The sequence below is a fragment of the Carcharodon carcharias genome, chromosome 11 (assembly GCF_017639515.1).
Source record: "Carcharodon carcharias isolate sCarCar2 chromosome 11, sCarCar2.pri, whole genome shotgun sequence".
NCBI classification, from domain to species: domain Eukaryota; kingdom Metazoa; phylum Chordata; class Chondrichthyes; order Lamniformes; family Lamnidae; genus Carcharodon; species Carcharodon carcharias.
Window position 1 is genome coordinate 46751072 of NC_054477.1, and position 18345 is coordinate 46769416.

Here is an 18345-nt window from a genome sequence, read left to right on the forward strand (position 1 = left end):
GAGGATTAAATGAGAAGTGGAAGCTCGATGTCTATATCTGTGCACAGGTATTGCAAAACCCCTTCTTTTACCTCCTACCTTCTTACTGTTCAAGACTCCAAATACACCTTCCGGGTCACACATCAATTTACTTGTAGTTCTTTCAATTTAGTATACTGCATCCACTGCTCATGATGCAGTCTGCTCCACATCGGGAAGATCAAACGCAGGCTGGGTGACCGTTCAGTTCGCAAGGCTGACCCTTGAGCTTCCAGTGGCCTCAGTTTAATTCACAGCTCCACTCCCACTCTGACAACTGTCCTCAGCCACCTACACTTTTCCAATGAAGCTCAACATAAACTTGAGGAACAGCACCTTGCATCTTTCAATACAGCAAGTTACAGCCTTCTGAACACTGAATTCACCATTTTGAATCATAATCTCTATTTTTGTCTCATTGGCAGCTGTTGGTGATGAATTTCTGTTTAAACCTCCTCTAAACATATCTTTTCTTTCCTGTCCTATTTCCATCATCTTTTTGCCTTTACCATTCACCATCATCCCTTTTAGTATTGGTAATATTCCACCCATTAACTCAGCTTCTCTCTCCACAGATGCTGCCAGATGTGCTGAGTATTTCCAGCATTTTCTGTTTTTATTTGATAATAGGCCCCTGTTAGTTTAGCAAGTTAGTCCATTCTCATCCATACCAAGCAGAAAGTTTCTAGGTTCAGTCCTCCAGTTTATGCTGGTTTAGCTGAGTTTAGCAATAGAAATATAGTAAACTCATCAAAACTATAGCACAGAAGGTGGTCATTCAGCTCATTGTTATTTACTCTAATTAAACATGTGTGTCTGTGTGTGTACATACCTATGTGTATTTCTGTGTGTCTGTATTTGTGTGTCTGTGTGTGTGTAACTGTATCTGTGTATGTATTTATGTGTGTGTATTTTTGTGTACGTGGGTGCGTCTGTGTGCATTTATATGTATGTTTCTTTGTGCATGTGTACATCTCTGTGTATGTATCCGTTTTTCTGTGTGTGCATATCTTTGTGTATGCATGCAAGTGTGTGTCCCACAATATTGTGTACCAGCAGGAACAGCTTGACTGTAATTCCCCGACAGACAAACCACCTGCTAACAATGTGCCAAGACTCATATATTAACAACAAACTCTTGATAATGGCCATTACACCTAGAAACTAAAGGCTGCTTGGTGCCATAGAACCTTACCCCAATAAAGAGCCAAATCCTTCAGGAGAGAAGGCACAGTGACAACTAGGAAAAGAAAGAAAAAAAAGTGAAAAATATTGTAGAGACTAATAAGAAAAATAAAGAGATATATGAAATGAGAATATCAAAGAGCATAGAAGAAAGTAAAATATTCCATTAAGTACAGAATTAACAAAAGGAGAATTAAGACAGAGATAGGGCTGCTAAAGGATGAACAAGAGGCAGTACTGAAATAGCAGTGATAGATACTTTGCCCAGAATCTTTACTCTTGAGCAGGAATGCAGCAAAGTGAGTGTAATGCCCATGGGGACCAGCAACAGGCAAGTTCAACCAACATTAACAACCGCTCCTCAATTGCTTACTGCTTGCCAACATCATGACCAAAATGTCTGGGAAGTTGACAAGAAACAGCTTTAAAATGGAGCTGATTTTGCCCTGGCAGCCCTCCTTACAATTCAGGTTAAAATCACAGATCAGGTCTCAATATATCATTGGAGCCCTATCTACATAGTTAAAGAAGACTGCACTGCCTCGGGACAAGTGTTCATGCCACCTGCAGTTGCAGTTGCTCAGATATGGGCAGAAATAGAGTGGATAAGTTTACCCCCTTCCTCTTCTGCCACTTTAACTGAAGATCAGTGGCGGTGGGGGGGGGTGCTTCCAGAGGAGCAGGGAGAAAGGGAGAGTCAACTTTTAAGTCTTCCTTTTCACTGAAGGGACTAATAAAGAGGAAATAATAAAGTGGAAGAAATCAAGAGGAATATTTCAATAATTAAGACAAAAGGAACAGAAACACTAGACAAACTGGCTGACATAAATTGTGGATATCCCAAGGAATTAGAGAAGTAATGTTAATTTTTTATTAAAACTTGGTTAGACCACAACTGAAGGGCCTTGTGCAGTTCTGGTCTCCATTCTACAAAAAAAATTGAAGCACTTGGAGAATGTTTATCAGGATGTTATCAGAACTGAAGGATGCAATAATGAGGAATAATTAAGCAAGTTGGATTTCTTTTCCCTGGAAGAGAAGAATGAAAAACGTCTTTAAAATTATAAGGAGTTTGATAGGGCAAGAAATTGGGCTTGTTTGTGGCTATCTTTTCGGCGTTATGAGTATCTTTAAACTTCTGTGTGGCACTCATAGATAGATGCTTGTGGGGGAGTGAATAGCGCTGTATGCATATGGGTGACAGCACTGGTTCAAAAGCATATTAAACATCAGGAAGTGTGCAGAGCAGATAGATCAAGATATCAATGTGATTTTGATGACCAGTTATTTTCTAGCTTACACCTTCACTTAACATCACACAGCTGAACTTGTGTTCAACAGCAGAAAGGATACCTACACCAGCACTATTTAAAGGGGATCATCAACTACTTTCAGGTTAGTTGCTGGTTGATTTCTTCTGGCTGTTGGGTTGATTCTAGAAACGTTTGGTGGTTTCTATAGTTGTTTGAGGTTGAACATTTCTACAGGGAGCAGTGTGGCAGGTGCCTATCAAGTTCCTGCTGCATTCAAGGCTTCTGCACAAACCAGTTGCTCCCAGACACGGGTGCACTCATAGGCATTCCCCTTGGAATACAGCATGACTTGGAGGATGAACAAAGGTCATGCAGATCACAACAAGCAACTAGAAAAGGGAGGCAGAGGAGGAGGACAACTCTCAGGAAGAGGCCACATACACCCAGGGGGCTTAGGGAGCAGTTCTCCTACCTAAACCTCAGTGAGGAACCATATATGAGACGTCTGCCCTTCAGTAAAGCCCTCCTCTCTGAAATCTGCCACCTGTCACAGCCAAAACTACAGCAGCGGAGCTGGGCATTGACCACATTGCCAGTGCCTGTGATGATGACTGTGGCTATGAACTCTTATGGGCCTGGTTCCTTCAATATCTCACAATTTACTGTCCATTCTTGCGTAAGGGAGGTCAGTGCGGCTCTCTACCCATTTGTAGCTAAATACACTTCATTCTCTCCTCATTTGGCCAGAGTGGACTGGGAGCAGCTACTTTTAGGTAAATCTGCGTCAGAGCAGTGGTACTCATTCAAGGAGGAAATTGGGAGAGTACAGGACTAACATATTCCAGTAAAGATAAAGAGTGGGACCAACAAATCCAGGGAACCCTGGAGGTCGAGGGATATACAGGATTGGATAAAGAGAAAAAGGGAGATAGCGAGGGCTCAAAACAGCGGAAGCCCTAGAGGAGTATAGAATATGTAGGGGGGAACTTAAAAAGGAAATTAGGAGAGCAAAAAGGGGGCATGAAAAAACATTGGCAGGTAAAATAAAGGAAAATCCAAAGTTATCTTACAAGTACGAGTAAGAGGATAACTAGGAAAAGAATAAGGCCCATTAAGGACCATAGTGGTCATTTGTGTGTGGACCCAGAAGATGTAGGTAGGGTTTTACATGAATACTTTGTGCCGATGTTCACAAGTGAGAGGTATGGATGGGTATGGAAATCAGGCAGAAGGACTGTGATATCATTTTTTAAATTAGCATAGAAAGGGAGGAGGTACTAAGTGGTCTGGCAGGCTTAAAAGTAGATAAATCTCCAAGTCCGGACAAGATGTATCCCAAGTTGTTGAGTGAGGCAAGGGAGAAGATAACAGGGGTGCTAGCAATAATTTTCAATACCTCTCTGGCCACAGGAGAGGTGCCAGAGGACTGGAGGACAGCCAATGTGGTACCGCTTTTCAAGAAGAGAGGAAGGGATAAACCAGGGAACTACAGGCCAGTCAGTCTAACCTCAGTGGTGGGGAAACAATTGCAAGCAGTTCTGAAGGACAGAATTAATCTACACTTGGTGAGGCAGGGATTAATCAAGGACAGTCAGCATGGTTTTGTTAAGGGGAGGTCATGCCTAACCAATTTGATTGAATTTTTCAAAGAGTTGACCAGGTGTGTAGATGAGGGCAATGCATTTGACATTGTCTACTTGGACTTCAGCAAGGCTTTTGATAAGGTCCCTCATGGGAGACTGATAACGAAGTTAAGAACCCATGGGATCCAAGACAATTTGGCAAATTGGATCCAGAATTGGCTGAGTAGCAGGAAGCAGAGGGGGATGTTTGAAGGGTGTTTTTGTGACTGAATGCCTGTGTCCAGTGGGGTTCCACAGGGATAGGTGTTGTGTCCCCTGCTGTTTGTGGTATATATAAACGATTTAGACTTGAATGTAGGAGGAGGGTTAATCAGTAAATTCACAGATGACACGAAAATTGGTGGGGTGGTAAATAATGAGGAGGATAGCCTTAGATTACAGGAGGATATAGACGGGCTGGTCAAATGGGCTGATCAGTGACAAATGGAATTTAATCCGGATAAGTGTGAGGTGATGCACTTCGGCAGGACAAACAAGGCATGGGAATACACGATGAATGGTAGGACTCTGGGGAGTACCGAGGATCGGAGGGACTTTGGTGTGCATGTTCACCGATCCCTTAAGGTAGCAGGACAGGTAGATAAGGTGATTAAGAAGGCATATGGTATACTTGCCTTTATTAGCCGAGGCATAGAATATAAGAGCAGGGAAGTTATGCTGGAATGTATAAATGCTGGTTAGGCCACAGCTAGAGTATTCCGTGCAATTCTGGGAAGGATGTGATTGCACTAGAGATAGTGCAGAGGAGATTTACCAGGATGTTGCCTGGGCTGGAGAGTTTTAGTTATGAGGGGAGATTGGATAGACTGAAGTTATTTTCCCTGGAGCAGAGGAGATTGAGGGGGACATGATTGAGGTGTATAAAATTATGAGGGGCATAGATAGGGTGGACAGGAAGGAATTTTTCCCCTTGGTGGAGGGATCAATAACCAGGGGGCATAGATTTAAGGTTATGGGCAGGAGATTTAGGGGGGATGTGAGGAAGAATTTTTTCACCCAGAGGGTGATGGGAATCTAGAACTCACTGCCTGAAAGGGTGGTACAGGCAGAAATCCTCATAACATTTAAGAAGTACTTGGATGTGCATTTGCGATGCCATGGCATACAAGGCTATGGGCCTGGTGCTGGAAAATGGGATTAGAATACTTGTTTGACCGGCGCAGACTCGATGGGCCGAAGGGCCTTTTTCTGTGCTGAAGATCTCTATGACTCTCTTGCCAAAGGGGAATAGGCAGGGTGGACATCCAGTTTTGCTAGGATCACAGCCTTGTCTGGGGTGCAAGACACCATCAACTACATGCAGAACACTTTGTAGACACTATGGGATCTATTTTCACTGAGCCAAGATGACTTAAGAGCCATTTTAAAATGGTGGGCAGGTCCTGACTCCAGGTTTCCCGATCCCATTTTCAGCAGTGCCTTTAACGGGCGCAGATTCAGGTCAATAGCTCACGTCCTGCACTCACAACCTGGCCTGCTCATTGCAGAATTAGGTATGTACTACTCCTCCATAGTTTTCATGGAGGCAGGCCACATTTTTAAAGAGTCATGGTTCATGGCACCTCAGAGGAGTCATGAACCCTAGTCAACATGAGGGGATTACTCTTGTCTGACAAAACTGTTCACTATTCAAAAATCATCCTGGAATGCAAAACAGTCAGGCTTCTTTTCCTACTGCAAACTGTCTTCTTAAATCCCTCTCCCTTGTTCCCTAAACCCTCACCTCCATCAACCAGTGAGATGAGCTCATCGATTTCTTTATCATTAAGATTTGAGACCATCTGGTCAGCTTCCTCTGCTCCTTGTCCTAACCCAACAGGCCAAACATTCTGTAAGAATGCACTTGCCTGACACTCATCTTTCTCTAGTTTCTCTCCTTTCTCTTCTCATGCCCTCTCCAAACTCATCTTGGCCGTGGGACACACCTCCTGTTCTTTCAACTGTTTTCCCAACAAACTGTTGAACACTCAGTTTCCCATTTTGGCTCCCTTGTTAGCTGACATTGTTAACGATTCTCTCTCCTCAGGTGTTGTCCAACTCTCTTTCAAATCTGCTGTCTCTCTCCTCAAAAGTCCTTGCAAACTACTGCCCCTTATTCAACCTCTCCTTCCTCTCCAAAGTCCTTGAACCTGTTGTTGCCTTGCAACTTCATGGCCATTTTTCCTGGAACTCTCTGTTAGAATTCTTCCAATCATGTTTCCCCCCTGTTACAGTAGTGAAATAGCTATCATCAAAGTCACAAATAACATTCTAAATGAGTATGATAAATTTAAACTTTCCCTCTTCATCCTTTTTGACATGCCTGCAAGATCAAGAGTAGACTGATGGGGCGGTAATTGGCTGGGTTGCATTTGTCCTGCTTTTTGTGGACAGGATATACCTGGGCAATTTTCCACAGTGCCGGGTAGATGCCAGTGTTGTAGCTGTACTGAAACAGCTTGGTTAGGGCGCGGCAAGTTCTGGAGCACAAATCTTCAGTACTATTGCCGGAATATTGTCAGGACCCATAGCCTTTGCAGTATCCAGTGCCTTTAGCTGTTCCTTGATATTATATGGAGTGAATTGAATTGGCTGAAGACTGGCATCTGTGATGCTGAGCACCTCCAGAGGAGGCTGAGATGAATCATCAACTCAGCATTTCCGGCTGAAGACTGTAGCAAATGCTTCAGCCTCATCTTTTGTACTAAGGTGTCTGGTTCCCACATCACTGAGGGTGGGGATATTTGTGGAGCCTCCTCCTCCAATGAGTTGTTTAATTGTCCATCATCATTAGCAACTGGATGTGACAGGAACTGCAGAGCTTAGATCTGATCCGTTGGTTGTGGAATCACTTAATTCTGTTTATCGCTTGCTGCTTATGCTGTTTGGCACACAAGTGGTCCTGAATTGTAGCTTCACCAGGTTGACACTTAATTTTTAGGAATTCTGGGTGCTACTCCTGGCATGCGTACTGCACTCTTCATTGAGCCAGGGTTGATCCCCTGACTTGGTGGAAATAGTAGAGTGGGGGGTATGCTGGGCCATGAAGTTACAAATTGTGGTTGAGTACAATTCTGCTGCTGCTGATGGCCCACAGTGCCTCATGGATGCCCAGTCTTGAGTTGTTAGATCTGTTCGAAATCTATCACATTTAGCACAGTGGTAGTGCCACACAACATGATGGAGGGTATCCTCATTGTGAAGACAGGACTTCATCTCCACAGCACTGTGTGGTAGTCATTCCAATTGATACTGTCATGGGCAGATGTATCTGCGGTAGGCAGGTTGGTGAGGATGAGGTCAAGTATGCTTTTCCCTCTTGTTCGTTCCCTCATCCCCTGCCGCAGACACAGTCTAGCGGCTTTGTCCTTTAGGACTCGGCCAGCTCGGTCAGTAGTGGTGCTACCAGCCACTCTTGGCGATGTACATTGAAGTCCTCACCCATAGTATATTCTGCAGCCTTGCCATCCTCAGTGCTTCCTCCAAGTAGTGTTCAACATGGAGGAATACTGATTCCTCAGCTGAGGGGTGGATGGTACATTGTAATCAGCAGGTTTCCTTGCCCATGTTTGACCTGATGCCATGAAACTTCATGGGAAGTGAATTCAATGTTGAGGACTCCACGGGCAACTCCCTCCCGAGTGTAAACCACTGTGCTGCCGCCTCTGCTGGTTCTGTCCCAAGCAACCATCATCTGGTTTGAGGTGGTGGCTCAAATGCCAAGGGACCTGTGGACTGGTACAGAAGAAGGCATCTTGATTGCTACTGGGCATTCATTTGCATGATGTGCTGAGCATGGTTGCACAAACTGCACATTCAGGGAGTGGAACACTCCCTGGTTGCAGTACAAGTCTGCAATGTGGCAGCAGCAAAGCCACATACTTGTACCCTGGGGAAGCCCACTACCCAGTGAAACCATGTAAACCATCTGCCTTCTTCTACCTCATCAGAGAGAATAGAATGAACTTCCCTCTCCTGACATATAGTGCACTAGCTATCTACCTCGCATTGCAGGGAATGGTGAATTGGGCAATGTTAGAGATGTCACCCACTCCATCCTGGAAAGATGCGAACACAAAGAAATTCAGAACAATGATCACCTCCACAGCCACAGGCAGTTCTGTCCCTACCCTGCTTTGAGGTTGCAGGTCTACGCACCTCTTCAAGGACCCTGGGTGAATAAGGCCTCCTGCTGAGAAGCCTCCTCTCCTCCTCCCTCTATAAATATCTTGTCCTCTTCTTTGTTGCCTCTGCTCCATCACCCTGTCACACTGCAGGTCAAGGGGGGTGGTAATCACTCATGACTAGGAGCAAGTAGTCTGACCAGAACCCTTTAAGTTAAAAAACAAGCCTTTTTCCACGTCAGCATCACTTCCTCCCTCCCCACTAATTTTAAACAACTCTGCAAACCACCATACTTCTACATACTCAAACAGAGCCAGTAGAAATTAAACAGCAACTAACTTGACCGCGTTGATCCTTTTAAATGGCACTGCATGGGTGTTCCCGCCACTGAATTTAGCTTAAGAGAGGGTGTTAGCTGGAGTGGTGAGCTCAAAAACGGCTGCACTGGCATCAAATCAATCTTACTGATGTCACGGTCTGCCTACTCCATAAACTTCTGGCACATGTTTCTAACACTACATTGCTGACTTCCCCAAAATGGCACCTGGCACGATTCACACTGTAAGTAGTGCAGACTCAATGTAAGAGCAAAATGGCACCGATAGTGCTGGTCTGAGTGCTACACAGCCAACTTTTACAGCTTATGCCTCTATTTATAAAGCCAGTTGGATCACCTATGCTTTTGAATAGATTTGCTAGCTTAACTGTCACCTTCAAAGATTAAATTCCCAGGTTTCTCTGCTCCTGCAGCCCCATTAACATATACTGTTTACTTTATATTCCTCCTAAAACAAATCATTTCACACTTCTCCGCATTGATTTCTATCTGCCATGTCATGCCATGCCATTCTACATCCTCTTGAAGCATGTTATTATCCTTCTCACCGTTTACTACATTTCTGAGTTTCGTGTCATCTGCAAACAGCGAAATGGTGCTCTGTACACCCATGTCCAGGTTGCAAATACATATCAAAACTGTTTTCTAATATTGACCCCCTGGGGGTTCCAACTATATACCACCCTCCAGTCTGAAAAACAACCATTCACCACCACTCCTTACTTTCTGTCCATTAGCCAGTTTTGTGATAATGCAGTCATTGCCTCATTTTTACCATGGGCTTTAATTTTGCAAACAAGTCTATTATGTGGTACTTTGTCTGGTGCATTTTGAAAGTCTAGATACGTACATCAACCACAATAGCTTAATCAACGCTCTCTATTTCTTCAGGTAACTCAATCCTGATTATGTATTGTAAATTCTATTAATTCTTTGGAAATTAATCTCCCTCACAGCTGCCAACTGTAGGTGTTATAACAAAAAGTGCAGCAACAACTTTGTGTGCACTTTGGATGCAGACACAAACCTTCACATTCAAATAGCTCACTGATCTAATACCAGAATTACTGGTTCATTACCTGCAATTTCCTGGCCAACTTGCCCTTGAATTTGAAGTGCAGTGGAATTTATCGATGTTCTTTGGCTCTGGAAGGCAAGTCTACTTTTTGCCGCAGGAAGCCTCGAGATAGCACCTAGACCTAATGGTGGCCTGAGAGTCTTAGGTAATCTAGAAACAGCTGTATATGGTGCAGGACTCGAGCTCTCTTCAGGAACTGAAGCCACATTCTGCTCAGAGCCAATTCGACCAGGAGCAAGGGTTTCTGTCTAAAAATGAGCAAAAAGAAAGAAATCAAGTTTTACTTAACCCATTGTCGCATAATGTCTACAATTATATCAATTTAAGATATGTGTGTGACTTTTATTGTGTGACAAACCAATCTAACTATATCAACATTTAACAGAATGAACAGACTATCGAATAATGCTCCTGAAACACCACAGACATTAAAGTATTTTTTTAATAACATAATGATATAATATACAAATATACATATATGCAAATTAAGAGCAGAAGTAGGTCACTTGGCCCCTTAAGACTGTTCTGCTATTTAATAAGATCATGGCTGATCTGATTGTAACCTCAACCCCACATTCCCACCTATCCCTACAACTTTTCACCTCTTATCTTATCAAGAATCTATCTACCTCTGCCTTAAAAATATTCAAAGACTCTGCATCCACCGCCTTTTAAGGAAGACAGTTCCAAAGACTCACGAACCCGAGAGAAAAAAAAATCTCCTCATCTCTGTTTTAAATGGACAATCCCTTATTTTTAAACAGTGACCCATAGTTCTAGATTCTCCACAAAAGCAAACATCCTCTCCAGATAGACTTTGTCAGGACCCCTCAGGATCTTTTATGTTTCAGTCAAGTCACATCTTACTCTTCTAAACTCAAGCGAATACAAGCCTAGCCGTCTAATCTATCCTCATAAGACCACCCACCCATTCCAGGTATTAGCATAGTAAAGGTTCTCTGAACTTCTTTCAATGCATTTACATCCTTCCTTAAATTAGGAGACCAAAACTGTACACAGTACTCCAGATCTGATCTCACCAATGCCCTATATCACTGAAGCATAACCTCCCTACTTTTGTATTTAATTCCCCTCGCAATAAATGATAACATACTATTAGCTTTCCTAATCATTTGCTGTACCTGCATTCTAATCTTTTGCGATTCATGGATTAGAACACTCAGATCCCTCTGAATCTCACAGCTCTTCAATCTCTCACCATTTAGATAATTTTTTTTTGTTTTTCCTGCCAAAATGGACAATTTCACATTTTCCCATAATATCCTCCATTTGCCAGGTCTTTGCCCACTCACTTAACCTATCTATATCCCTTTGGCTTTTATTGTCCTCTTCACAACTTACTTTCCTAGCTATCTTTGTGTTATCAGCAAGTTCAACAACCATACTTCAGTCCCTTCATCAAATCATTTATATAAATTGTAAAATGTTGAGGCCCAAGCACTGATCCCTGTTACACATCACTCGTTACATCTTGCCAACCAGAAAATGACCCATTTATGCCTATTCTATGTTTGCCGTTAGCTGGTTAATCTTCTATTCATGTCAATATGTTACCCCCTACACCTTGAGCTTTTGGGCAAAATTTTTACCTTGGTGGACAGGCGGGCGCATGCCCAACCTACTCGAGCGTAAAGTGACACACATTGACATCAGGCGATTTCAATGCGCAGTCACATGATATTTCAGTCGGCAATTAAAAGGCCTATTAAGGCCAGTAACAAGGTTATTAAAAGAAATTTTTCACTGCCTGTCCAACCTTACGGCTGGCAAGCAGGTATAAAGGCCAAGTGGCCTTTGCACTTTTTAGGAAACCTCATCTGCGGGCGGGGTGAGGTTTCCTAAAGCAAATAAAAATAAAATAACGATTTTAAAATTTAATTAATAACATGTCCCTGCTCAGGTGACAGAATCACATGAAGGGACATGTTTTATAACATTTTTCATTTCTTTATTTTTTTTTAAAGTCTTCATCTCCCTGTGCTTCAGGGAGATTATCAAGCGTACACTCATGTCCATGCACGAAGCTTGCACTTGCCGTCCTCCCCCAGCCCACATAGGCAGCACTGAGCTCTGCCATTCACGTTTCATGCTGGATGGGCCTTAATTGGCCCGCCAGCGTGAAATCACCTTCAGGCCTTTATCACAGGGAGCGGTCAGCTTCCCGACCACCACTGCCCGCCCGCGCCGAGACTGCCCAACAAGGGCAAAATTCTAAAACAAAAACAGAATTACCTGGAAAAACTCAGCAGGTCTGGCAGCATCGGCGGAGAAGAAAAGAGTTGACATTTCGAGTCCTCATGACCCTTCAACAGAACTAGGTGAATCCAAGGAAGGGGTGAAATATAAGCTGGTTTAAGGTGTGTGGGTGGGGGGGGGCGGGTTTGGGTGGGGGGAGAGAAGTGGAGGGGGGTGGTGTGGTTGTAGGGGCAAACAAGCAGTGATAGAAGCAGATCATCAAAATATGTCACAGACAACAGATCAAAAGAACACATAGGTGTTGAAGTTGGTGATATTATCTAAACAAATGTGCTAATTAAGAATGGATGGTAGGGCATTCAAGGTATAGCTCTAGTGGGGGTGGGGGGAGCATAAAAGATTTAAAAATATTTAAAAATAATGGAAATAGGTGGGAAAAGAAAAAAAAATCTATATAATTTATTGGAAAAAACAAAAGGAAGGGGGAAGAAACAGAAAGGGGGTGGGGATGGAGGAGGGAGTTCAAGACCTAAAGTTGTTGAATTCAATATTCAGTCCGGAAGGCTGTAAAGTGCCTAGTCGGAAGATGAGGTGTTGTTCCTCCAGTTTGCGTTGGGCTTCACTGGAACAATGCAGCAAGCCAAGGACAGACATGTGGGCAAGAGAGCAGGGTGGAGTGTTAAAATGGCAAGCGACAGGGAGGTTTGGGTCATTCTTGCGGACAGACCGCGGGTGTTCTGCAAAGCGGTCGCCCAGTTTACGTTTGGTCTCTCCAATGTAGAGGAGACCACATTGGGAGCAACGAATGCAGTAGACTAAGTTGGGGGAAATGCAAGTGAAATGCTGCTTCACTTGAAAGGAGTGTTTGGGCCCTTGGACGGTGAGGAGAGAGGAAGTGAAGGGGCAGGTGTTACATCTTTTGTGTAGGCATGGGGTGGTGCCATAGGAGGGGGTTGAGGAGTAGGGGGTGATGGAGGAGTGGACCAGGGTGTCCCTGAGGGAACGATCCCTACGGAATGCTGACAGGGGGGGGTGAAGGGAAGATGTGTTTGGTGGTGGCATCCTGCTGGAGTTGGCGGAAATGGCGAAGGATGATCCTTTGAATGTGGAGGCTGGTGGGGTGATAAGTGAGGACAAGGGGGACGCTATCATGTTTCTGGGAGGGAAGAGAAGGCATGAGGGTGGATGCATGGGAGATGGGCCGGACACGGTTGAGGGCCCTGTCAACGACCGTGGGTGGAAAACCTCGGTTAAGGAAGAAGGAGGACATGTCAGAGGAACTGTTCTTGAAGGTAGCATCATCGGAACAGATGCGACGGAAGCGAAGGAACTGAGAGAATGGGATGGATTCCTTACAGGAAGCGGGGTGTGAGGAGCTGTAGTCGAGGTAGTTGTGGGAGTCGGTAGGCTTGTAATGGATATTGGTGGACAGTCTATCACCAGAGATTGAGACAGAGAGGTCAAGGAAGGGAAGGGAAGTGTCAGAGATGGACCACGTGAAAATGATGGAGGGGTGGAGACTGGAAGCAAAATTAATAAATTTTTCCAAATCCCGATGAGAGCATGAAGCAGCACCGATGTAATCATCGATGTACCGGAGGAAGAGTTGTGGAAGGGGGCCGGAGTAGGACTGGAACAAGGAATGTTCCACATACCCCATAAAGAGACAGGAATAGCTGGGGCCCATGCGGGTACCCATAGCCACACCTTTTATTTGGAGGAAGTGAGAGGAGTTGAAGGAGAAATTGTTCAGTGTGAGAACAAGTTCAGCCAGACGGAGGAGAGTAGTGGTGGATGGGGATTGTTCGGGCCTCTGTTCAAGGAAGAAACTAAGGGCCCTCAGACCATCCTGGTGGGGGATGGAGGTGTAGAGGGATTGGAAGTCCATGGTGAAGAGGAAGCGGTTGGGGCCAGGGAACTGGAAATTGTTGATGTGACGTAAGGTGTCAGAGGAATCACGGATGTAGGTGGGAAGGGACTGGACAAGGGGAGAGAGAAGGGAGTCAAGATAACGAGAAATGAGTTCTGTGGGGCAGGAGCAAGCTGACACGATCAGTCTACTGGGACAGTTCTGTTCGTGGATTTTGGGTAGGAGGTAGAAGTGGGCTGTCCGAGGTTGGGCGACTATCAGGTTGGAAGCTGTGGGAGGAAGATCCCCAGAGGAGATGAGGTCAGTGACAGTCCTGGAAACAATGGCTTGATGTTCAGTGGTGGGGTCATGGTCCAGGGAGAGGTAGAAGGAAGTGTCTGTGAGTTGACGCTCAGCCTCCGCGAGGTAGAGGTCAGTGCGCCAGACAACAACAGCACCACCCTTGTCAGCGGGTTTGATGACAATGTCAGGGTTTGACCTGAGAGAATAGAGTGCAGTAAGTTCAGAGAAAGAGAGATTAGAATGGGTGAGAGGAGCAGAGAAATTGAGACGACTAATGTCGCGCCGACAGTTCTCAATGAAAAGATCAAGAGAAGGTAAGAATCCAGAGGGAGGGGTCCAGGTGGAGGGAGAATATTGGAGGTGGGTTAAAGGATCCGTTGAATGGGGAGAGGACTCCTGCCCAAAGAAGTGAGCCCGGAGACGAAGACGGGCAGAAGAAAAGTTCAGCATCGTGCCGAGCCCGAAATTCATTGAGGTGAGGGCGTAAGGGTATGAAACTAAGTCCTTTGCTGAGCACTGAACGTTCATTCTGCCTTCTGCCCTTTATTTTTCACAACAACCTTTGATATGGCACCTTGTCAAATGCCTTCTGGAAATCTAAGTACAGTAGATCCAACAGTTCCCCTTTATCCACAGCATATGTTACTTCTTCAAAAAGCTCCAACAGATTGGTTAAACATCATTTCCCTTTCACAAAACCAAGTTGATTCTGCCTGTTTACTTTGAATTTATCTAAATTGTCCTGTTATAAGGTCTTTAATAATAGCTTCTAACATTTTCCCTATAACAGATGTTAAGTAATTGGCCTGTAAGTTTACTGCCTTCTATCTCCCTCCCTTTTTGAATAAAGGAGTTACATTTGCTACTTTGGAATCTAGGGAAATCAATTATCAACTATTTCCCTAGCCACTTCTTATAAGGCCCAAGGATGAAGTCTATCAGGACCTAGGGACTTGTCAGCCTGCAGCTCCAACAATTTGCTCAGTACCACTTCCCTGGTGATTGTAATTTTCTTGAGTTCCTCCCTCCATTTCCTGATTTACAGCTATTTCTGGGATGTTACTTGTATCCTCTATAGTGAAGATCGATGCAAGATTGATATTTTTACATGAAATATCTTCATTTTACATAATTTTATATTCATTTTAATTTTGCACTGACCAGGATCCCTATTTATAAGCACTTTGGAATGAGTGTCAGCTGTGGCTCAGTTGGTAGCATTCTCTTGTATCTGAGTCCCCAGGTTCAAATCCTACTCCAGAGCTTGAGTGCAAAAATCAAGGCTAACAATCTAATGCAGCATTAAGGGAGTGCAGCTGTCGGATTTGCTGTCCTTTGGATGAGACGTTAAACTGAGGCCCCATCTGCCTTTTCTGGTGGGTATAAGAAGTTCCATGGCACTATTTCGAAGAAGAGCAGCTAAGTTTTCCGGTACATCCTGGCCAATATTTGTCCCTCAATCAACATCAGAAAAACACAGAATTTCTGGTTCTTGTGACATTGTTGTTTGTGGGAGTTTGGTTAGTGTGACCAGGTTTTCAAAAGCAGGGCACATTGAAAGGTTTTGGGAAGGCAGGGGTCCATGACCAATGGCAGCAGTCTGGGGCAGGGGACAGTTGAAGGGAGAGTTGACCACCAAGTAAGACACCTAATTATTGAAGACATCAGTTATGAACTACAGACTTTTTCTCAATGACATTTCTGCCTCATTTTCTTAAAAAAAAACTGTATCAAGGCTTCGTTTGTCACAAGATTCCAGAATCCTCTGTCCTTATCTAACTTTAATGTGCAATGCAGAATGTTAAGACCAACCTCCATTTAAAAGCCTTGTTTATTTTCATTTGCACTAAGTTCTAAAAGTAGACGCTTTCAGCCAGAAGCTGGATGTTAAATTAGCAAACGTACCTCAAGTGTGTGAGATTTTGTTTGCACCCAGAGCCGCAATCAGGAAAGCACGCAAACTTTCAATAGGAAGTTTAGTTGAATATGCCACGGCTCAACCAAACTTGCCTGCCACCTTCAACAATGGTGGTTTACCGATGGACACCGTGCGACTGCCTCATCAAGCGCAGCTTGCGGTTGGCAGAAACCGCTATCAATCTTTTGTCGTCACCCAGAGGCTGATTCCCTTCTGGCTCCGGATGCCAGTGAGGATGTGCATGCGGCGGTGTCCTGGCGCAGCCACTTAATGATCCGTGAGTGGGGTGCATCCTGATTCCCAGGGTGCAGAGCAGCACAAGGGGTTTTTTTTGGGTTTGCTATCAATAAATGGATGCAAGGGACAGATTAAATGGGAGGGGACTCAAGGGATATGAAAACTGCACTTGAGCAATTTGGAGAAAACTGTCCGAACAGTGGGACACTTAATGAAAACTGGGCCTGTCCCGGCAAAACGGGGGCGTCTGGTCAACCAAAGTTTGGTGTGTGCAAATTGGCTGCCACATTTCCTACAGTAATTACAACAGTACAACAGTAATTATATTTTAAAAGTACTTCAGTGGCTGTAAATGCTTTGAGATGTCCGGTGGTTGTGAAAAGTGCTATATAAATGCAAATCTTTCTGATATTTAAACCCTACAGAGCTCAGGCAGGTGGGAAGTTAAACATGTTCAGGTTACTTAGCTGACCTGGAGCTGCCGGGCTGACTGAGATTTTAACCTGCTCAACTGAGCAGGCAGCAAGGAGGCCCACTTTAAGTCAGCAGATCTTTTCTTATGCATGTTGGGTCCCGATGGCAGCATTGGTACCTGACATAAATTTAACTCAGCAACGTAAGCAGGAAGTTGGAGTGAGTTTCTCGCTAGACCAACATAGTGCCAGGAAGAGAAATGAGGCCAGTAGGTAACCTTTTTTTAAATTTTCTCTCAAGGAAATGTACGGCCTTCCCTGCCATGGACTCATGCCCTCCCCCCCCCCCCCCACCCCACCGCCACGAAGGAAAAAAAAGTTCAGACCAGTACTTTTATTTTCCAGTTTATACTGGCATTCATTTTAAGGTCTACAAGACCAGTTCGGACCAGTAGTCTAATTTCCCAGCTTTTACTGTTTTTTCTCTCTGGGGGTCCACTGCTAACACCACCCCCACATCCCCTCTCCACGACTGTCTTATCACCAAATCCCACACAGGATGGCCCCAGTAGCCAATACTGCCACTTAGCTGCTCTCAGTCAGCAGCCTCCAAGTCATGTGATTTTCCACCACTCTTTGCCACTTACTGCCCAGAATGGATAGGAAGTTATCTGGCGGGAAAACTGACCTGGTCTCAGTCTGCCATGGGCAGCTAATAGTTACAATTAAGACCTTTGTTTCTGTTTGATAAGCAGGGTATCAGGCAAGAACTTATTTGCATTAAGAAATATTGCTGTTTTTCCAAAATATCACATTTAAACTTAATCAGATTTCTGCAGTTGGTAACCACTCTGATGTTAAACCGGGGCCAGGATTTTACAGTTGGCGTGTGGGGGCGGGCCTGACATGCCGGCATGTAAAATGACGAGTGATGATGTCGGGCGTACGTCCCGACATCATCGCGCCGTCTTGCGACATGTCATTCGGCGAGTGTGCACCAGAGTCGGCTGCGCACTCGCCAATGATTAAAAAGCCTAGGTAAGACTATTAGGGAACTAATTAACATTAAATTTACGCTGCCAATCCAAACTAATGGTTGGATCCACGAGCGGGATGAGGTTTCCTAAAACTTTTACAAATTGAATAAAACTTTTCATGAAAAATAAAAACATGTCCCATCTCATGTGGCAAAGTCACATGAGGGGACATGTCTCATTAAATTTTTATTGCATGTATTTATTTTTTTCAAAAGTACTTTAATCTCCCTGAAGCAGGTCCGTGTCTCAGGGAAATTGAAGCGCTCTTTCGCGCGCATGGATGAAAGAGTGCTGAACCCGATTCTCCCTACTCCCCCCTCCAGCACAGGTAGCACTCAGCGCTATTGTTCACGTATTATGCTGGGCAGGCCTATTTGGACCGGCCATTTAAAATGGCGGTGCGGAGCCAATCGCAAGCGGCGATCTGCTCCATGACCGCCCCCACCCACTCCCATCCAGCCCGTCCGACGTGGAAAAAATTCAGGCCTGGGCAATTTATGACTTACTTATCTGGAAACCACCATTGTTGGATAATGGGAAATCAGTGTCCAGATCCTGACAAACCAAATGAATTAATGGAGAGAATTTTCCCCATGTTGGGCGGGCCTTGTGGGAGCAGGCTTGGGCAGGTGTGGACCCAATTGGGTCCGTGCCACCATTTTACGCAGACTGGCCAATTAAGGCCTGCCTAGTATATTTCTCAACTCCCGAGGATAGCGGGAGTAGGCGGGCAGCGGCAGGTGTACACAGACC

The 18345-nt window shown here is 44.6% G+C and overlaps 1 protein-coding gene across 1 annotated transcript in view; it reads right to left on the reverse strand.

Moving 5' to 3' along the window:
• Positions 1 to 18345, reverse strand: part of LOC121284085 (microtubule-associated tumor suppressor candidate 2-like) — a 397712-nt gene that overhangs the window by 298584 nt on the left and 80783 nt on the right. The window contains exons 4-5 of the mRNA XM_041199139.1: positions 9620 to 9866; positions 1214 to 1258 (exon numbers count right to left, since the gene is read on the reverse strand). Of these exons, the coding sequence (XP_041055073.1) occupies positions 1214 to 1258; positions 9620 to 9866 (292 nt within the window). The remainder of the gene's footprint in view (positions 1 to 1213; positions 1259 to 9619; positions 9867 to 18345) is intronic.